The following is a 23,074-nucleotide window of genomic DNA, read 5'->3' as shown; positions in this document are numbered from 1 at the left end:
ACATGAAAGCTAACGAAGACAAGAAAATGTTGAGGAGAATGAAAGACTAAAAGATTTGGCAATTAGACACTCTGTGTAGGGGCCAGAATGGAGGCATAGCCATCACCTCCACCCCATTTAAAGCAGGGTTCAAATCCCAAGTGCTGCACTTCCCAACCATCTCCCTGCTAATGCAATTAGGAAAGACAAACTAGGTACTTGGGCCCCTGTCACCCATGCGGGAGACCAGGACAGAGTTCCAGACTCCGGGCTTTGGCCTGGTCTAGCCACTGCTGTTGCAGTCACTTGGGGAGTGAACCAGCAAATGCAAGAACTCTCTTCCTCTTTCAAACTCCCTCTGTTTCTCTACCTTTTAAATTAATACCTACATATTTTTGACAAAAATAAGTGAATGCTCTGCGTGGTCTGAACTAAATCCTAAAGCCTGGGGGAAATAACTATATAATACAACAGCAAGGAAACATTTAAAAATTGCTTGTGGACCACAGATTAGATTACACAGTATAACAATGTTAAAATGTCTTGCCTGGGCCCGGAGGCATGGCCTAGTGGCTAAAGTTCTCACCTTGAATGCACCGGGATCCCATATGGGTGCCGGTTCTAGTCCCGGCAGCTCCACTTCCCATCCAGCTCCCTGCTTGTGGCCTAGGAAAGCAGTCCAGGACAGCCCAAAGCCTTGGGACCCTGCACCCTTATGGGAGACCAGGAAGAAGTTCCTGAATCCTGGCTTAAGATAGGCTGCCGGCAGCACCGGCCGTTGTGCTCACTTGGGGAGTGAATCATCGGATGGAAGATCTTCCTCTCTGTTTCTCCTCCTCTGTGTATTTCTGACTTTGTAATAAAAATAAATAAATCATAAAAAACAGCCTTGCCTTTAATAACAATATCCTGGCTATATAAAAGAATGTACCTAAAAAGAACGTACCTAAAAAATACACAGCAATATTTAGAGGTGTCCAAGTTATTCTCTAATGGTTTAGAAAGAAAAATAACATACTTCTTTTATCTGCACAACTGCACATACATGCATATGTCCATGGAGAAGGGGAGAAAAACAAATCAAATGAAGTAAAAAGGTATACAACTGGTGAACTTGCATGGAAACATATGTGTTTAAATTGTAACATGATAAAACTAGCAACAAATGAAGAATGAGAAAAAAACTCCATGAAGATCCTAAGAAATATTTGGTGACCTTTGAAAAACCATAGCATCAAATGTATATATAAACCTGCCATGCAAAATAGATTTCCCTAATCCAAAATCAAAATCTGAATCTTTTCAGTATCAATATAACACTACAAAAGTTGTGAGTTTAGGGATCCAGTGCGGCAGCCTAGCGGCTAAAATCCTTGCCTTGCATGAGCTGGGATCCCAGTGGGCACTGGTTCATATCCCAGCTGCTCTACTTCCCTTCCAGCTGCCTGCTTGTAGCCTAGGAAATCAGTCGAGGACGGCCCAAAGCCTTGGGACCCTGCACCCACATGTGAGACTAGGCAGAAGCTCCTGGCTCCTGGCTTCAAATCGGATCAGCTGAACTCCAGCCACTGAGGATACTGGGGAACAGAAATACGTAATTCTTGGGTATCTGCATATATAAACATCAGACATCATTCTTGGTAGATGCTGTTACACTATGGTCACTAAAGACTATCTTTTTTTTTTAATATAGTCTCAGAAATACCTCTAAATAAATTCTTTGATGGATAAAATGAAAACAAAACAATATCAAAATAGTACAAGCAACAAAAAAGCTTCCACCAAATCTAATTTGAGGAAAAAAATTCTGCTTAAAAAATGGTTGCCAGAATTAGGTGAAGTATAGAGACCCAAATGAAGAAAAGCAAATTGACCCTCCTTCAAAATGTACATTTTAGAATATATATTAAGTTTTGGAGGAAGCTACAGTGTTATTAAAACAATTGCAATTTCCTTTCTTATTTTTATTAAAAAGCTATGCTCATGAAGTTTTTTTTTTTTAAACTAAAGCATTTTCTTTTTTTAAAAGATTTTATCTATTTTTATTGGAAAAACAGATATAGAGGAGGAGAGACAGAGAGGAAGATCTTCTGTCCGATGATTCACCCCCCAAGTGAGCACAACGGCCGGTGCTATGCCGATCTTAAGCCAGGAGCCAGGAACCTCCGGGTCTCCCACACGGTTGCAGGGTCCCAAGGCTTTGGGCCATCCTCCACTGCTTTCCCAGGCCACAAGCAGGGAGCTGGATGGGAAGTGGTGCTGCCGGGACTAGAACCGGCACCCATATGGGATCCCAGTGCATTCAAGGTGAAGACTTTAGCCACTAGGCCATGCCGCCGGGCCCTGCTCATGAAGATTTTGACTAATTGACATAAGTTACATAACACTTTCATATCTATTTAACTTTTATTTAAGAGAATGCAATTTCTTCATAAATAAAAGTATAGGTGGAGTGAAAAACTGATCATTACTTTCTTTTTAATTATTTATAATTGGATCTGGGGCTGATGCTGTGGTGTAGTAAGTTAAGCTCCGCCTACAGTGCCCAAATCTCATATGGGTGCTTGTTGGAGTCCTGGGTGCCCCACTTTTGATCCAACATCCTGTTAATGCACCTGGAAAAGCAGCAGCAGATGTGTCAAGACCTTGGGTCCCTGCACCCACAGGGGGCACCTGGAAGAAGCTCCAGGCTCCTAGCTTCAGACCAGTCCAACTCCAGCCACTGTGGCCATCTGGCGAGTGAACCAGCAGAGAGAAGCTTTCCCTCTTTCTCTCCTTCTTTCTCTGCTATAATTCTGCCTTTCAAATAAAAATAAGTAAAGCTTGCAGCACTGGCTAATGTCTCGGCTGTTCCACTTTCAATCCAGCTTCCCGCTAATCCGCCTGGGGAAAGCTGTGGAAGAAGGCCCAGGTCCTCAGGCCCCTGCACCTACCTATGTAGGAAACCTGGAAGAACCTCCTGCCTCCTGACTTCAGGTCAGCCCAACTCTGGCCACTGTGGTCATTTAGACAGTGAACTAGTGGATGAAAGACAGCTCTCTCCCCCTCTCCCTCTATTTGTAAATCTACCTTTCAAGTAAATAATAAGTCCTAAAAAGAAAAAATTAATTATTTCTATGGATTCCCTTAACACACATTAAATAATTTCAATAAGTTTACTGTAAAAATATAAACATGGCTTTTTTTTTTTAGATAGTTCCAGAGCATTCTGGGTGAAGATAGACATGAAATATAATGCCCCCTAATCTTAATTTACCCATTAGTTGCATGTAGAAACTGAGCTAAATCAATGTTTTCTAAACTTCCATCATTCATATACCACCTTCAAAATACCTACCAAACCTGGGACCAATGTAAAACATTTGCTTAAATAGTATTAAATAAATTTTCCTTAAAAAAAGATTTGAGAACTATAAGGAGCAAGACAGAGAGAGATCGAGAGTCAGAGACAGACCGAGAGTCAGACAGAGACAAAGAGACAAAGTTTGAAAAAGAAAGCAGAGAAAGTCTGCTGGTTCACTCTCCACACGGTCCCAACAGTAGCAAGCCTGGAGCTAGGAAATCCATCCTGGTCTCCCATTAGAGAAGAGACCCAAGCACTGTGGCTGCTCTCCTCTGCCTTCCAGGCGCATCAGCAGTAAGCCGGATCTGGAGCAGAGTGGCTGGGACTCAAACCAGTGCTCTGATATAGAATGCCAGCATTACAAGTGACAGCTTAACCTGCTCCCCCAAACACCAGGCCAAATAGTATTATTAATGATTTTACCTTTATTTTAAGCAATCACAGCTATGAAACTACAAGTCTGATGAGATGATTTTCCTACACTCATTACAATGTTTGACTACAAAAAATAAAAAAATCTTAATCCAGGTATCACTTTTAATCATTTTACAATCATACCACACTGTGGTACACACTTTACAAGGCTCTGATCATACCTAACATTCAATGTTCGCAAAGACTTACAGCCTGGCTCATTACTGATGCACTCACTGTCTATGATTATATTTCCAAATCTACTGCCCTTTTATGTCACACATGGTGTACTGCTATTAAACAAACAATCTTAAATAGGAAACACATGTCAACAAAGAAGCAATTCTCAAAGTAGATAAATTTCTACCTGAATTCTCAATTGCTTTATGCCGTTTATTTGGAAGGGCCACAGATACATCCTCATAATCAGGGTCAGTTTCTTCGATTGTTCGCTTGATTCCAGACATGATGACACTCTGTAGTTCACTGTAAAGCAATGACAAATTCATTAATAGTACTGGATGACTCTACAGGTTCAAGTCCCAGCTGCTCACTTCTCATCCAGCTCCCTACTATATGTACCTGGAAAAGCAGCAGCAGATGGCCCAAATGCTTGGGCCTTTGCATCCACATGGGATAACTGGAAAGAAGCTTCTGACTTAGACCTGACCAAACCCCAGTCATTATGGTCATTTAAGGTGTGAATCAAGGATTTACTTCCCCCTCTTGTCTCTCCGCATCTCTCTGTAACTTTGGCTTTCAAATAAATAAAATAAATCATTAAAAAAAAAAGAAGAAAAAAAATTGAAGTAGTGACAAGGTGCTCTCTGCAGTGTTACTCAACAACACAAAGACACTAAAGAGTTCTATGATGATTTCCAAATATCTGCTCCACCACTAAGGGAGATTATTTACCTAACCAAAGGCAGAAATACATATTTATTTATTGAGATAAACTTTGACTCAAAACTAGAAAAACAGAACATTAGTTCAAAAGCTTTACATCCATTCAGAGTTGAAACAGAAGTAACAATTTAAAAGTCCTTCAGCTTGGTCTAGTTTTTCACCCATCTCAGAGACTCCCTTGATTCAGTTGGGAAATCATGTAATGATCTACAATTGCTCCTTGGTATGCTCAAGAGGACTGGCTAAACAAACCCTGCCTCCAGGATAATGAAAATCGAGGATGCAAACTTCCCTTAAATATGTAGTACTCCATATAACAAATGTATATATGCTTTATATGCATCTATGCCAATATACCTTAAGTCATCTATGCATCACCTGTAATACTATTGAAGCATTCATGTGATAAAATATTTATTAGACTATATTGTTTAGGAAATAATGGAAAGTGTTATATGCTCAGTATAAATGCAATTTCTCCCCCCAAATATTTTCAAGCAGAGGTTAGCTGAGTCCACATAGGTAGAATTCATGAAAACAGACAACTATATATGCAAATTATAGGCTTGAAAGAACCTTTTTTCTTATAACTGGTATCTTATGTAATACCACCAAACCTTAAAAGTGGTCTAGCAGCCATTAAAAAGAATGAAATAATACAATTTGCAATTAGATGGTCTCAACTAGAGACCATTATGCTCAGTGAAATAAGTCAAACCCAAATATCATGTTTCTCTCTACTTATAAGGAATCCATCATGCAAATTGGAATGTATACTGGCGGAGTAATGCAGACTACCATATCCAGATGTGAAGACACAATGCAATATGTATCTCTATTTTCAAACAAAAGATGGGCTCCCAATGAAAGTGCTGGACGTATATAGACAATAGGATGATGAACCGTCTGACATTGTCTGTACCAGCAATGTCATGGCACACTTAAATAACAGATTGATGGAATTGTAACTCCTTATGAAGAAATGTAATGTGTGACAATATGAGAAAAATCTATTGGGGGGGATGGAAATTGGGGGAAGGGGAATCCCAGACTATACAGAATTGTATGGTAAAATTCAAAAATTAAAATTAAAAAAATTTAAAAACTGGTATAAAAAAACCCCAGCATTTATATATATAAATATCCTAAATCAAGGCACTTAATGCCTATACAATGATTAGTCATCTGCAAAATTCAGAAAGTAACTGAAATCTTTTAGAGACAACTGGACTCCAGCTATTATTTTGTTTTCAAAGCTCAGAAAAAAACCGAAAGGACTTGTTTCTTTAAAATGCAATCAGTTTTAGCAACCTGAAGAAATTTGGAGTTCCTAAAAAGATCATCAAAATGACCATTAACTGATGACTAGACAAAGAAAATGAGGTATAGAGACATGATAGAATACTATTCAGCCATAAAAAATAAAGCCTGTCTTTCAAAACAGAATGAATGCAACTGGAACCATTATGCTTAGTGAAATAAGCCAGTCACAAAAAGCCAAAATCATGTTTCCTATGATTTGTGATAACTAACAATACAGAGTACAGAAAAAGTAATGTACATAAACGAAACGGACATCCTGAGATTTGATTGGTGTTTTATTGTTCTGTTTATTTTCTGGGGGAACAGATACCTTTTTATTTACTACTTGCTGAATTCTGTATTTAGTGAAGGGCTAAACTTTTAATTATGAAGCATTTCATTGCAAAAATTAAAACTAAGGAAGGAAAAGGGAGGGAATGGGTAAAGGTGGGAAGTACCATGTTCTTAAAACTGTGTATATGAAATACATTCGCTTTATATAAAATAATGAACTTGATTTTTTTTCATCCTTAATCCAAACAGGAATAAAAAATACCTCCTACTTGCAGCTAAACCTAGAATCAGAAAGATAAATCCAAGCCTGTTCTCACATCACACCATTCCCACTCGTCACGTCTTACATGGTTTGGCAAGAGCCTCATGGAATTATCTGTGAAGATGAGTCCAAGCCCAGCATCATCTTCACTTACCCATTTTATGAACTTCGCAAATCAGTTTATCTTCCCACTTCCAGAGTAACCTCAAGAACAGCAGCAGCTTGTTTCCAGAAAGCCTGGGGATCACTCACAAACTGTACTTATTTGGGCTGGTGCTGTGGTACAGCAAGTTAGGCTTTTGCCTGCAGTGTCAGCATCCCATTTGGGTGCTTTTGAGTCTTGGCTGCTCCACTTCTGATCCAGCTCCCTGCTAATGCGCCTGGAAAAGCAGAAGATGGCCCAAGTGATAGGTTCCATACAGGAGACCTGGAAGAAGCTTCTGGCTCCTGGCTCCACATCAGCCCTGCTCCAGCCACTAGGCTACTGGGGAAGTGAAATCATAGATGGAAGATCTCCTTCTCTCTTATTCTCTCTAAAGCTTTGCCTTTCAAATAAAAAAAAAACTTAAAAAAAAAACTAGTATTTTGTTATATTCTCTCTTAAAGGATAAAACAAAATTCTCTTCTGCCTTTTTCTCTAAAACTGAGGGGCTAGGCAAGGGAGGGGGAGAGAAGAATATTTGGTAGATCTTTGAGGATATATATACTTAAGCTTCCGAGAAACATGTTTCGGAGAATTTAGCATTTTGCTGAGTATGTTCCAGTTGTACTTCTGTAGTATGCACATGTCATGAGCAAGCACATGCTGGCTGAAGTGAGGCACATCTCACGTGCTTATCCTCACGTAGCATGGGAATGGGATGTATAACAAAGGACCCCCAATGTTTTCAATTATTTTGTCTGATTTTCGGTAGACACTGTCAATTCAACTTTGAAACACTAATTATCTTTAGAAACAACTGAAAAGAAAAATGATGAGACAGTATATGAACTACTGAAAAAACGTTTGTTTTCATTTGAAACTTGTCTGCAGGAACGAATCATTCTCCCCACTATGGGACAAAAACCAAAATAAGAGATATATGTAGGGCCTGGCACTCTGGCATAGCAAGTTAGATCGCTGTCGGGAGTGACAGCATCCCACTTTGAGTCACAGCTGCCCCACTTCTGAACCAGCTCCCTGCTAATGGCACCTGGGAAAACAGCAAAAGACAACCCAAGTGGGAGACCTAGAAGAAGCTCCAGGCTTCTGGATTCAGCCTCACACAGTCCCGGCTATTGTAGCCATTTAGGGAGGAAACCAGCAAATGGAAGATTCCTCCCTTTATCTCTCAGCAACTCTTTCAAATAAAACAACTACATCTGGGCCCGGTGCAGTGGCACAGTGGTTAAAGGTCCTCGCCTTGCACGCCCGGGATCCCATATGGGCGCCGGTTCTAATCCCGGCAGCCCCGCTTCCCTTCCAGCTCCCTGCCTGTGGCCTGGGAAAGCAGTCGAGGACGGCCCAAAGCTTTGGAACCCTGCACCCACGTGGGAGACCTGGAAGAGGCTCCTGGCTTCGGATCGGCATAGCATCGGCCGTTGCACTCACTTGGGAAGTGAATCATCGGACGGAAGATCTTCCTTTCTGTCTCTCCTTTCTGTATATCCGCCTTTCCAATAAAAAAAATAATAAAAATAAATCTTTAAAAAAAAAAAAAACAACTACATCTTTAACAAAGGAAGAATGGAAGGACCGATTATACTGTTACAATAAAAACACTGTCATGCATTTCTCCAAACTAAACTTTTTGTCAACAAAGCAGCCTCATTATAAAAAGCAAATACTGTTAATTAAAACTTTCATCTTTCTAAACAAGTCTGCATTTTTAACAAATGTTAGAAAGGTCTTAATGTGTTATATTTCTAAATAAATCCCAAGAGAAAAATAATTTCTTTTTTAACAAGAAAAGTAAATAATTAAAAACATTAACATATTATGTATAGTCACTGGAAAATCTAAAAAGGTTTTACTTTACATATCAACAAAGATCTTAGAAACGCCTCATCATGGGCCCAGTGTGGTAGCCTAGTGTCTAAAGTCCTTGCCTTGCACACGCTGGGGTCCCACATGAGCATTGGTTCGTACCCTAACAATCCTGCTTCCCATCCAACTCCCTGCTTGTGGATTGGGAAAGCAGTTGGGACCGCCCAAGACCTTGGGACCCTACACCCTTATGGGAGACCCATGGTTCCTGGCTTAGGATTAGCTCAGCTCCGGCCATTGCAGCTATTTGGGGAGTGTATCAGCAGAAAGAAAATCTTTTGTCTCCTTCTTTCTAAATCTATCTTTCAAATAAAAAGCAATAAATCTTTTTCTTTAAAAAAATCATAAAAATCTTATTCTCCTGATCATATGATCCTCTGCTTGAAACCTTCCAAGGCTTCCCACAACACTCGAATCAACTCACACTCCGTGATGTGACCTGCAAGACCGGACATGAACTGTGCTTGGTCTCCCTCGCCAGCCTTAGTCTTTAAGATCCAGACACGCTAGGCTTGTTTCCTGCTCCTAAATCAAATCTTTTCCCTTTGTAGCTTTTAGGCTTACGTCTTTCCTGCTTGGAATACTCTTCCCCTGGGTCAGTTTTATCAGATTCCATCTTATAGAGGCCCTACCTGAATACCCCAATCACACCCAGCTCCTCCTATATTCCCTCTCAGGTTCTCTGAATGGACAAATGAAGTGTTAACTGCAACACTTACCAAAATATAAACGCCCACAAGGAACACAGTTCCTGGTTTATACTAGTTTTCAACATGCTGTTCATAATATTTACAAATCTATTTGCTGTAACCATCAAAAATCACCATAGCTAAATGTTTTTAAACAAATGGGTATGCAAAGTTATTATGCAGACATGCCAAAAAAATGACAGCAGGCAAAATAATTCCATACAAAAACATTTAATGAAAGACTGATATTAAAATAGTCATAAAGACACAACATAAATTATATACCAAACAACATATTAAAAGCACAAAAACCAGAAATATAACTTCAAAAAGTTCATGGAAAACAGATTTAAAATAGTGAAACTCACAAGTCTGCAAAAAATTCATCACAAACACATATTATGAAAAAACTACCCACAGATTCATGTGAGACTTTTTTCCACTATATTTATATTTTATTCCATTTCTGTCCTCTTAAAGAGAATGTTAAGAAAAGTAACAGATGCTGATGCCTACCACAGCAAGCTAAACCTCCACTTGCAGTGCTGACATCCTATATGGATGCCAGTTCATGTCCCGGCTGCTCCACTTCTAATCCAGCTCTTTGCTTACAGCCTCAGAAAGCGACAGAGGAGGGCCCAAATGTCTGTTGTGGACATTTGGGAAATAAACCTAGAGGTCAACACCTAGACTAAGACACTCACATTCTACCTGAGAGTACCTGGATTCAACTGTCCCTTTTGGTGCCTAGTTCCAACGCCCATCTTCAACTGGATCCCAGACACCACTACAGGCAATCCAGATTGTGTTCCTGACTCCTGGAACAGTCCCAGACCCAGGACTACTCTTTGTGGACATTTGGGAAGTGAACCAGCAGAGAGGAGTGCCATCTCTCAAAACTTCACAGGGTCAGAGCAGTGGCAAAACATGCTAGCAGATTGGACCTGGGGACTGACATGCATACTTGGATTCTGGGGAGGCAGGCAGGGTCCCAGGCCAGCACGCCACACTGCCAGAAGAACAAGTTCAGGGACCTGCACACTTTGGGGCAAGCGGACTGCTCAGGGAAGGAGATGTGGGGGATACATGGGAGGGAGGACCACTGAGAGTATGTTACAAGTGATGAGTGATCTCTGGAGGACTTAAACCGACCAGGCCACTGCACTTTCTGGTAAACCAGGGGGTTAAAACTGGGTAGTGTGAAGGAAGGAAACTGGAGGACTTTTCTAGTTCAGACCAATACACTTGCTCATGTGGGAGATCTAGCTAGCGAACTTGTTAGTATCACCCAAGAACTGGGAATGGGGTGGGCCAAGCTGCCACATCCACCAGCACATACAAAAGCTAAAACTGGGAGGCAGACTAAGCCAGGTAGAGGCATAGTACCTGCTGGCATGCATGAGATCTAGGTCTGGGAGTGGGCCGAGGGGAAGAACTAGCTATGCTGAAGCATCTACTGGTGAAAGGTTGGGACTGGGAGAGGACGTGGGCAGGACAAGCTGCAGTATTCAGTGGCAAGGGCCAAGAAACAGTGTAGGCGATGCCAGGCTGGGTCAGAGCAAACTACCAGCATGCACAAGATCTGTGGCTGGGAGCAGGTTGGTTCAGGAGACAATGGGATGCCCAGGCTGAGCTGAGGTTCCCAGTTGTGAGTGTGAGAGCCAAGAGTGGAAGGAGTGGGAGCAGACAGAGCTGAACATGGCTACAACATCCCTCAGCACACTAGGCTAGGCTCCAGCATCCATTGGTGCTCATGAGGGCCAGATTGCATGTGGGATGAGCTAGGCTAGGTTATGGAACCAGCTGATCTACATGAGAACTGGGTCTGGAGGTGGGCCAAGCAGGGTTGGGCAGTACCACCCACCTGTGAGAGACGGAATGGCTGTGAGCTTATCTAGCAAGGCCACAGTACCACCACTCAATATCAGAACTAGAGCTGGGCTAAGTCAGGCTGAGCCAAACACTCACTGGTGTGTGTAAGATCTATGAATGAGAGCTGGAGCCCTGGCTGGTGAGCTCAAGAACCAAGGCTGGGGGCTGATCATGCCAGGTTTGGCTAAAGTACCTGTCAGCATACATGTGAGTCAAGTTTGGGGATGGTCCAAGGTGGACCAGTCTGCAACACTCACTGGAAAGTGCAAGAGTCAGGATGGGGTCAGGTTGGGATGCCACACCATCAGTTCACATTAGGGTTGGGACTGGGGTCTGGCCCAGCTAGGGTTAGCTATAGCAACAACCCCCCACCCCCGCCCCCATGCCAGCAACAGCAGGAACCAGAGGCAGGCCAGGTGGAGTCAGGCTGCAGCACCCACCAGTGAATGCTCAGGTGAGACAAGCCATGCCAGACTGGGCCACAGTACCCGCCAGCAGACACAAGATCCCAGGGCAAGAATAAACATGGTGGGGGGATTCAAGTGCTCCCCTGCTGGCACTGGGGGCAGTCCATGCTGCACAGGGCTGCAACAACCATAAGGCTACATGTGGCCTGGGTTTAAGGGAGGGCCAGATTAGGCAAGGCCACTGCATCTGCTGGCACATGCAAGAGACAGAATATGTGCCAATTTGCCAGGCTTTGCCACAGCATCTACAGACAAGTGCTGGTCCAGGAAACAAGCCATGTCAAACTAGATCATAGCACATCTGACAAAGTGCAAGACCCAGGACAGGAGTGAGCCTAGTAGGGAAACTGAGCACTCCTCTACTGGGCTGCAGTTCCTGCTAGTACACATGAGAGCCAAGGCTGCGGGCAGGCCAATTTGGGTAAGGCAGTAGCACCCATCAGCATATGTATGAATTGGGCCATGGTGTGAGGTGTATGGGCTAAGTTAAGCTGTAACACCTATGGGTGCATACAAGAGCTCATATGGGATGTGGCACAGACTGGATGAGAATGTTGTATATACCAACATGTGCAAGAACCAGGGCTGAGAGCAGGCCTGGTGGGGGGTTATTTAGGGCTCCAAACTAGGCTGAAGTTCTCACTGTTGCGCATAAGGTCCAGGTCTGTGGCAGGCTGGGCTGGGCTGGAGTTTACATAGGACAAGGAGCTGGGGATGAAATTGACCAGGCCACTACAATCATCAGTGTATGCATAGGCTGATGCAGGTGACAGACTGAACCAGACCCTGTACCAGCTGGTCAGATGTGGGGTCACCCCAGACAAGGTTTCTTAGGAGACTCCCAAACTGGACCACTGGGCTCAAAACTCTGGCCACAAGGAAAACCACAAGATTTATGGTCTAACTTTGAAATGTATGTGTCAGGACTGGGCTTCCTCAACTGCTGATGCCTGTGCAGTGGACGGCATGCCCAGGTGCACAAGGGGAAGAAGATGGCCAGCTCATTTAGGCCTCTGAAGGATGGCAAGTGCCATGTCAGAAGGTGGAGAACAGAATGAGATGGACAGCTCTCTTGGTCAAGCTTTGGTAGCAAGTGTGGGTGAGTGGATGCTCTGGGGTGGACTCTGTCAGCCAATGGACCTGGAAAGGATTTTTCTCAACCTTGGAGTAGTAAGACCAACAGCGTCTCAAAATTATCAAAACCACTCCAGTAATACCCTCAAAACAGTCTGCTCCACAGAGTTTCTAAGAAGACATCAAGTGGACATCCTCCATTCCTGGGGAACTGATGTACTTTGGCAGATATAGGCAACCCAGCCTCAACTCCCCTCCCCCATACAGGAGAAAAGGGGGAAAAAGGAAAAATTGGAAGCATTTGTCCCACCCACCTTCCCCCATGCCTCGGTCCTCCCTACCCTGCCTAACCCTCTCTCTGAAAGCACCGTCATTCCATATAGGCCCTGGTTCAAGTCTCAGCTATTCCCACCTCCAATCCAGTTCTCTGCTTATACAAAGTTGTGGAGGACGGCCCAAGGCCCTAGGTGACCCTGCACCCACATGAGAGACCCAGAAGAAACTCCTGGCTTTCGATCAACACAGCTCCAGCTGCTGAGGCAATCTGGGATGTGAACCAGTGGATGGAAGATCCTCTGTCTCTCCATAAATCTGCCTTTCCAATAAAAATAAACAAATCTTCTAGAAAAATAACACATAATTTTCTCTCACAAATTAAGCCAATTTTACAATACAAGCAGTCTTGTGAACATATTATACAGAAGACAAAGCAAAATCTAGAAAATTTTATCCTTTTTTCATTAGAGCTGATACTGAAAGCATCCTAAATATTAGAATCCATTTACACAAAACCTTTGAAAATGCTATTAACCAACATGATCATTCCTTCTTGAATCTGATATAAAGAAGTTAAAATAGGTCTTTTAAATAAAAATAACCAATTTTATATTACACTGGACTAGAATGGTGGGAAATCACGTGGGCCATTTTCAATGTTGGGTTAAGCAAGATGAACTGAACTTAAAAAAATGTTTCATTATCCTAGTATTATGCATTTCTAGGTCAAAAACACCCATGTGGCAGCTGATACAGAACACACAGAAAATGCAGGAATGAAAAGGTCACAGCAGGATATGACTGTCACTTTTAGTCTACATTCATGCCCTAGTGCAAGTGTGGTCTTGCGGTCTTTTCACTTTTTACTAGTTGGATATTATGAATATTGGCAGATCAAGCCTTTGCATATAGAGTGACTTACAATCAGGACTCTGTAAATACTTGTGAAGAAAGGGGAAGGAAGGAGGAGTACTGGGAGGAGCAGGAGAGCAAAGGAATCATGATCATCTTCCTGAACTGCACAAACGGAATGGATAAAATCTACTTTGTATGGCAATAAAAACGTAAAATTTAAAAAGATTAACTACTACGATCATTCACCTTCAAAATGAAGTGCAAATTACAGCAGAATACTGGTCATCTATTGTCCAGTATGCCCAACTCCTATCATGTGTGTGCTTCTCTCTAAATGCTCTTTTTATTTTCTGTCTTTAGTACTGCAGTTGTTACTTTGTCAAGTATTCATTTTTTTATATCCTTCAGTTCCCCTTTACACCAACTTCTCCATAACCTAACAATTCAATCCTTAAGTTACATTTAGTACCTACAGTATTTGCTCAAACAATAATCATGCCTGTTGTAACATTTTTCTGTAGCATAAAGCTTATTTCTTCTCTGTACTGCCATACTATTATTGATGTTATTATTTTTATCTATTTATTATTTTTTTAATGTTTTCAATTGCAAATGTCTGGTCCCAAATCTTTGGGCCATCCCGGGCCACAAGCAGGGAGCTGGATGGAAAGTGAAGCAGCCGGGACATGAACCAGAGTTCATGTGGGATCCCAGCGCAAGCAAGGTGAGGATTTAGCCATTAGACCATCATGTTGGGTCTGATGTGTTATTATTCTAAATGACAAATTTATAAATGACTACCATAATTTTCCACTTAACAATAAGTGAAAAAATAAAAATAGCAGCATAATTTCTCAAAAAAAAAATCCACCTTTGTTCCTATTTTAAATAAAACCATACAGCTTGCTAATAAGGTCATCCCAGGATCTACTCAGGCCAGTACTGTGCCTTTCACCCTGCAAACCTGTGCACAAAAATTCAAATTGAACAGTTACTGTAAATTATCCATGACACCTCTGCTATATCCATTGATAAAACAACTGGATGTCAGTCTTAGCATTTCTTTACCCTACCTTTCCAACATATTTTCTCATAAAGTGAGTCATATGGTACAGTTGAGTTATGAGATATTTATGGTAAATCCTTAAATTGACAGAAGGGACATCATGAGACTCCCGGTGACGTCCTTGGCATTACCTCCAGAGATTATTGGTATTGCCTCTTCAAAATGATGGCTCTGCCTCATAGGCAATTCTGGTGTTAGTTGTGAAGCCGTTAAAGAGTTTTCATTCCAGAAGAACTATATAGAAAACAAAATTTATCTACAATTCTAGATTGAAAAGGAACAAAATGAACCAGACCAGACTCAAATTCTTGGACACAGATACTGAGAACACATAAATTGAGTCAAATCTTACACATGTTACCATATAATGACTTTTTCCTGGAGCTTTCAAATTGCCAATAAATCCTACAGTGGCAAGTCTAGCACCTTTCTACCTGGAGCTTAAATTCTAGAAGAAAACAAGTACCTCAAAACATTAGACACTATAAATAGCAATTAAAAAAAAAGAGATTCATTTATTTTATTGGTAAGGCAGATTTAGAAAGGAGAGAGGAAGAAAGTTCTTCCATCCACTGATCCACTCCCCCAAGTGGTTGCAATGACCTGAGCCTGGAGCTTCCTCCAGGTCTCCCAAGCGGGTGCAGGGTCCCAAGCCTTTGGGCCGTCCTCAACTTCTTTCCCAGGCCCCTAGCAGGGAGCTGGATGGGAAGCAGAGCAGCTGGGACACAAACCAGAGCCCATATGGTTTGTGTCCCAGAGCATGCAAGGCAAGGACTTTGGCCTTTAGCCATTAGGCTACCTCACCAGACCCCTAAATAGTGACTTTTTAAAATGAGACTAACATTGCCTTATCTAGAAAAATCTACCCACCTATAAAAATGTACCTACTGATTACATTTTTCTACAATCAAGCACAGTGATGATTATATAACGCTCTGAACATACAAACTACAAAATTTCATAGAAAATTGAATTAAAAGATAAGCAGAACAAATCATTTCTGCAATAATGTCACAAATGTGTTCAAAATGTACTGCTCTATGTAAAACTGCCTAATAAAAATCACACGGCTTTGTTGGGAAAGCAGGAGTGGGATTCCATACTCAAAAAACATCAATAACATTTTCAAAAACAACAGAATCAGGAACTGGCTCTGTGGCTCAGCAGGCAGTGCCAGCACTCTAGGTGGGTGCTGGTTCGTGCCCCAGCTGCTCCATCTAACCCAGCTCCCTGCTGTGTGGCTAGAAAAGCAGTGGAGGGTGGTCCAAGTCCTCGAGCCCCTGGCTTTGTCTGGGCTCAGCTCTGGCTGTTGTGGCCATTTGGAGACTGAACCAGAAAATGCAAGATTTCTCTCTCTCCCCCTTTCTCTGAGTAATTTTGCCCTTCAAACAGATAAATCTTTAAAACAAACAAAAAAGCAAAATATAACAGAAATCCAAAGTCTTATACGTTACATAGTTAAGAAACACTGAGATTACTTCTAAAAGTAAACGAAAAATAGAATTAAAAGATAAGGGTGTTTATTTTGCTGTACAAAACAGCTTTTTCATCATGTTGGTTAATTTTCATATAACACACATTTTCCATAACCTTTTTAAAATATATATATCTTTATTTCTTACCTGAGAAGCAAAGACACACAGAGACCAATCTCCCCCCACCCCCACATCCTCTCATTCATTCACTACCTAAGGACCTACAACAGCCAGGGCCAAGACAAACCTCAGCCAGGAATCCCATCAAGGTCACCCCTGCGGTGGCAGGGACTGCACGACCTGAGTCATGAGCTGCCTCCCACGATGCACATCAGCAGGAAGCGAGAATCAGCCAATCAGAGCCCAAATACCGATACGGGATGTGCCTCTACTGCTATGCCAAACACCTTTTGAATTCTTAACTTGATCTGAAAGGCCGACTTACAAGACAAAAAACAAAGCTGGAGATTCTCTTTTGACTGCTCAGTAGTTACAAAGGTAGGCTGAAGACAGAGCCTGGAACACCGCTCAGATCTTGCACACGGGTGGCCTCGGGCTGAGCACCAGGGCTATCTTCCACTGCTTTTCTTGCTGGAGCTGCAAGCTGGACTGAGGTAGAATAGCCAGAACTTAAATCTGTGCTCACATTGGAAGCTACAATCCCAGCCCCTCCACAATGCTGTGAAGACCACTTACATGCATGGACTTCAACATGAATTTTCACAAAAAGTTTGCAGGAAAATTGAATTTTTAAAATATGCCTTTTGTATAAAATTTTTGAAGTACCCATGCATAAGTGTTGCCTTAAAAATACCTTACTTTAGCCTAGTGGCTAAAGTCCTCACCTTGAACGCGCTGGGATCACATATGGGTGCCGGTTCTAATCCCATCCTCTCCACTTCCCATCCAGCTCCTTGCTTGTGGCCTGGGAAAGCAGTAGAGGACTGCCCAAAGCTTTGGGAACCTGCACCGGTGTGGGAGACCTGGAAGAGGCTCCTGGCTCCTGGCTCCGGATCGGCACAGCACTGGTCATTGCAGTCACTTGGGGAGTGAATCAACGCACAGAAGATCTTCTCTGTCTCTCCTCCTCTCTGTATATCTGACTTTGTAATAAAAATAAATAAATCTTAAAAAAAAAAATACCTCAAGGTGGCACGTAAAAGCTGTAACTGAAGATTACAGTTTGTGAATTACTGTGAGGTGGCCGAAGAAGGGTTATCTGCCATCAACTCCTGAAAGTCTTCACTCCAGAAGCAAAGGCGTGAATTTCTTAACACATCTGAAACCACTGGGACAAGTCTGAGATGGTGTGCCTGTGTGGCTGCTTCAGCAGGGTACAGTTTTCTGTAATCACCCAGTGTTCCTTAGAGATGAAACACATCTAACCAAATGTGAAAATCACATTACACTCAGTTCCCACACTATTATGAAACACATGGGGACAAATTTCTTTCTTATAGCAAAACCAACTACACTACCCAAAGACTGACAGAAATGTCTTCACATGAAAACTTCCCTAAAGTAAGCTGCAAAGTGGAAAACACCTTGCTGCAGAACACTGTGGATGTTTCTATTCCTTCTGTGTAAACCAGGGGACAGGGAAGAGATGAAAGAAATGCTAATGTATGTCTGGAAGGAAAGACCCAAATGGATTAGTAACATTGCTACAGGGAGCGGAGTTTGCTTTTCACGATATTCCTGGATTTTCTAACTATCTGCATGCTTCTTGAGTAGGAAAATGACAAAAGGATCAAGCTAGGAAATGGTTTACAGGTGTTTGTACCTCTTTTACTACTTCTCTGTAAGTTTAAAAAAAAATCACAAAGAGTATGAAACCACTGAACTTAGAAGCTGCTGGTGTGAACATTAAATGACACAGGATAGAAAGCAGCATGGCACTGTTTTAAAAAGCTCCCTACCATGTGACCTGGCCATTTCATTCCTAGGATTTTACTCGAGAGAAATAAAGGGATATGTTCACGCAAAGACTTGGGCACAAATACTAACAGCAGTTTTATTTTTAACAAAAGCACTGGAAACAATCCAAAAGTCCATTAGCAGGGGAAAATGGATAAACAAATTATGACCCACCCATCCAATACTATTTATCAATAAAGAGGAACTAGCCACTGATACAGGCAACATCAGCTAATCTCAGAACAATGAGAAAACTTCTGGCAATGATAATTATGTTCATTATCCTGCTGCGGTGGCTTCACAGGTGCACAAACAAGTGAAATCTACCAAACCACGCATTTTGGGTATGCATTTCATGGGTATGTCAAATGTGCCTCAATAAAGTTGTTTAAAAATACACACATATGCACAACTATTAACTATAGCCTGCCAGAAAATAAGAATGCACAATGTGAGCCCACACACCTTGCTGGTAAAAATGTAAAATGGTGCTGCTTCTATGGAAAGCTCTGTGATTTCTCAAAAAGTTAAACACTGATCTGCCATTCCACTCCCAGATATACACCAACAGAACTGAAAACATGTGTCAACAGAAAACTTTTCATGTGAACATTGGTAACAGCTAAAGAGTAGGAACAATCTAAATGCCTATTGATGAATGGTTAAGAAAAATGTGGAAAATAACTACCAAGGAGAATTACTAAGCAACAAGGAAATTCAAAGTACTAATCATGCTATGAGAGAGATGAATCCTGAAAATGGGGTGCTAAGTGAAACAAGCAGCCATGTGTTGTGTAAATCTAGTTATGGCAAATCCACAAAGTAGTTGTCAAGGCATGAAGGAAGTGGGGAACTGTGACTGACTGCCAACAGGTACCAGTTTCTTTCAGCAATGACAGAAACATACAGTTATGTAACAATTCTCGACGTCCAACTTTCCAAACCTACTAAATCCCACCAAATTACATACTTAAAAACTCAATTTTAAAAGTACAAGACAATCACTGATGTGTAGCCACAACGCAGTGAATGAAAATATTACAACTAGAGTGGCAGCTGCCTTACCCACACCCTGCCCTGCAAGGTCTTCAGGCTTCCGGACCACCACACAAAATGGCCCTTCCCCTATCTCACTCCTCAGATATGCAGAATGAACAACCCCTGGCCTAGGAGAACTAGTTCTTCCACCTGTCCAGGTCTGCACTCAGAGCTCACATGCCTGAGCATCGCACAGCCACCTTCCAATGGGTTCAGATTTCACCCCTGCCTTCTCTCCTAACAGAATCCTTCAAGAACCTAACTAAACTTCAATTCTGCATCAACAGAACTTCAGCCATTGAAAACTTTTCCTTACTGCCACAGAACAGATGATACAGGGACAATCCATTTCTTCACAAATTGTCGCTAATGAGAGAGAAGCACCAACTCTCAATTAGCCCTGGGCAACGCAAGGACTGAAGGGGGACAGGATAAAGAGCAAGCAGACAAAGGCCAGGCCAAGCCAAGTGGCAATGAAGATTCAAATGCAAGCCTGTGGCTGAAGACAGAAGACCAACTGAGAATGCATCCTAAGGAAATGCTTTCAAGACAGGGTAGTGGATGCCATATGTGGCCCCACTCACAGATCCAGAACTTAAACGTTAGTTCTCCTCTTTCCACACATTTTTCCAATTAAAAAAAAAAAACAGTTTACAGCAAAATATAGTGCAAAATAAAAATATAAAAATATAGTGCTAAATAAAAATGAAGACATTTAAAAATGTCAAACATATTGGGGAAATTCTACACACTGTTCTGTACACTGCACATCAAGCCACATATTTTTACTATCTAATGATCATTTGAAAACAGAAAACAAGTAAAAAGGACATAGAACATGAACAAAAATTCACAAATGGCCAATGTGCAAAGCAAAAAATGCTTAAAATGTACTTGTAGCCAAAAAATGTAGAAAGCATTTTTTAAGTATCAAATTCAACTTGGGGGATGGAAAGCAGGTACTTGGTATAGAGTTTAAGATGCTACTTAGGACGTCTGCATTCCCAGCTGTGATGCTTCCGGCTAATGCACACACTGGGAAGAAGCAAGCGGCGGCTCAAGTTCTTAAGTTCCTGAAGGCCACCTAGGGGACAGGATGCAGTTCTGCCTGGCTAGGACCATCTGTTCCAGGAACTGCAGGAGTGAACCAGTGGATGGGAGCATTCTGGCATACTCTCTCCCTCTCGCTCATCTTTTAAATACATAAAATGAATAAAAATTTCCTTTGGAAGTCAGTTTTAGACAAATGAAAATTAAGTACTTGGAAGAAGGCAGAGTGTTTTGTTTTTTAAAGATATTTATTTACTTGAAAGGCAAACTGACAAAAAAGGGGCGGGGGGGGGAGTAATGAGGAATTCCCCCAACTGCTGGTTCACTCCCAGACGACTGTACCAGACCAAAGATCCACATCTTCCACACAAGTTGCAGGGGCTCAAGCACTTGGGCCAATTTCCACTGCCCTCCCAGGGGCATTAGCAGGAGGCTGGATCAGACACAGCGAAACCTGAACTAAGAACTGGCCCTCCAACATGGCAGCGCTAAAAGCCTGCCAGGGGTGGGTTGGAGGGTGTACTTTTTCTAATTCTAAATTACTATTTTCACTTTCTCACATCCCTGCTCAACTATTCCAATCTGACTTCCACCTCCCACTTCTAGAACTGTGGATAGCACAACAATAAGCAAAACCAATAATATTCATGCTGTCAAATCCATGTGACGGTTCATTTGATAAACATTTCAGAATCACCAATAGGAGGCCCAATTCTCCCTTTCCAAGACCTACCTCCCTTTCTTAGCTTCGTGACTGCAGGCTCCTTCTTTTTCTCTTAGTTCACTAATCATATCTTGCATGCTATGCACAAGCTTCTTCCTCTAACACACTCAAGAGAATTCAAGTGCTAAAGTCCTTTTCACATCTCCTTCCACATTCTTTCTCTAAACAACCTTACATAGTTTGATACCTTTGCGTATCATCTGTATTTCATTATCTCTAATATTTTCTCTAGCTCTTGAATTCGTGTTTTATACACATATATCCAACTGCCTCAACATACTAACCTCATACTAGTACGCATCTCAAATTTATTAATTTTTAAAAGATTTGTTTATTTTTATTAGAAAGGCAGATTTACAGAGAGCAGAGACAAAGATCTTCCATCTGTTGATTCAATCCCCAAGTGGCTGCAACGGTTAGAACTGAGATGAGCTGAGCTGATCCAAAACCAGGAGCCAGGAGCTTCTTCCGAGTCCTCCAAAGCTTTGGGCCATCCTCCATTGTTTTCCCAGGCCTGAAGTAGGGAGCTGGATAGAAAGTGGAGCAGCTGGGACACGAACCAATGTCCAGACAGGCTACCAGTGCTTCAAAGTGGAGGGTCCAGTTGAGCCAATGCGCTGGCCCCTATTATTATTTTTATTTATCTGAGAGGGACGCAGCAAGTGCATATGAGCCTTACCTCCCCCCCATCTGCTAATTCACCTACCCACCAATGTCTAATGGCGCAGCCTAGGCCAAACAAGAAGCCCAAACCTAGGAAGGCAGGAACTCAATCCAGGTCTCTCAAACAGGAAGACAGGGCCCCAACACATGAGACAACATTGCTGCCTCCCACCCAGTCCATACCAGCAGAAAACTGGTGGCTGGAGCTGGAGCTGGGCATCTAAGACAAGAATATCCTCAGGTGGAACCCAAGTACCCTAACTGGCAACTAGGCCAAATGCCCATCCTTGCACCTTAATCACATCCAAAATAGGATTCATGATGTTTCCCACCTCAAATTTCTCTCTCTGTGCCACAAAAAGCTGCTGTTGACACCGAGTTCCCATGCTTTATGTCGGCTGCTCTCTTCTGACCCAGCTCCTCACTATCACAGCTGGAAAAACTCCAGATGATAGCCCAAAAGGCTTGAGCCCCTAACCCCCACATGGGAAACCAGGGTGGAGTTCCTGGCTTCAGCCTCGTTCAGCCCTAACCACTGTGGCCATTTGGGAAGCGATAAAAGATTTTTCCCTGTTTCACTGCTTTTCAAATAAATAAATAAATCTTTTACAAATTTCTTTTTTCTTTCTCTTAATTTGGCACACTAAGTTGTCCAAAACAAAGATCAAGCAAAGATTCCTCCTGTTCCCTCACCAACTTATCTCCATTGTTCCTTGCACCATCAAAACTTTTTTAGCCTTTTTCACTCTTGCCCATCTCCACTGCCATGGGCCCAGACCTGGGCCCAGTCCCAACTACAGCAAAGAGCATCTAAAGGGAACTCCCAGCTCCTACTCCTCCTTTTTCCTCCACTCAGCAACCCATTCATGCTCCCCCTTTACCTGCACCCATCAAGCCCTTCCTATGAACACCGAGGGTGTATCACTGTCCCTATCTTGGAGGAAGGATACCCACAACCAAAACGTATACACCCAGGGTCAGCATCCTTGGTCAGGAAAGTCAAGGTAGTTCTTCCTCACTTCGTATTGTATTTATGATCCATTCTTGCTACCTGTTTTTTTTTTTTAAAGGGGGTGGGGAGACTGATACCGCTGACCATATAAAACATTACATCGCATTTCTACAGGTTACTGAGAAAAGGGAACGGAAACTAGCGGGTCCACTCTAACGGCTAAGACACCTGTTCAGACGAAAACACTAGCCAACAATGTATCCTAACACTAACGGTTTGTCAGGGCTGGGGGAATTAAAGGTGATATTTTCCCGCCTCTACTTGCCATTTTCTAATACAATTACAATCATATAAGGAGAGGGGTGGAGGGTACGTTTGAACTTCACGGCCTCTGAAGCCGCCCACAACCCACCAGGCCGGCCTCTCCGCC

The 23,074-nt window shown here is 42.3% G+C and overlaps 1 protein-coding gene across 1 annotated transcript in view; it reads right to left on the bottom strand.

The window, feature by feature from the left end:
• Window positions 1-23,074, bottom strand: part of YEATS2 (YEATS domain containing 2) — a 109,380-nt gene that overhangs the window by 85,677 nt on the left and 629 nt on the right. Inside the window, exon 2 of the mRNA XM_041002599.1 lies at window positions 4,104-4,222. Coding sequence (XP_040858533.1) covers window positions 4,104-4,203 — 100 coding nt within the window. The 5' untranslated portion in view covers window positions 4,204-4,222. The remainder of the gene's footprint in view (window positions 1-4,103; window positions 4,223-23,074) is intronic.

This window comes from Ochotona curzoniae, unplaced genomic scaffold (genome assembly GCF_017591425.1).
Source record: "Ochotona curzoniae isolate NIBS_2020 unplaced genomic scaffold, NIBS_Ocur_1.0 scaffold_2587, whole genome shotgun sequence".
Taxonomy (NCBI): Eukaryota; Metazoa; Chordata; class Mammalia; order Lagomorpha; family Ochotonidae; genus Ochotona; species Ochotona curzoniae.
Note: the sequence above shows the minus strand (reverse complement) of the source record. Positions and strands in the feature narration are given on the sequence as shown.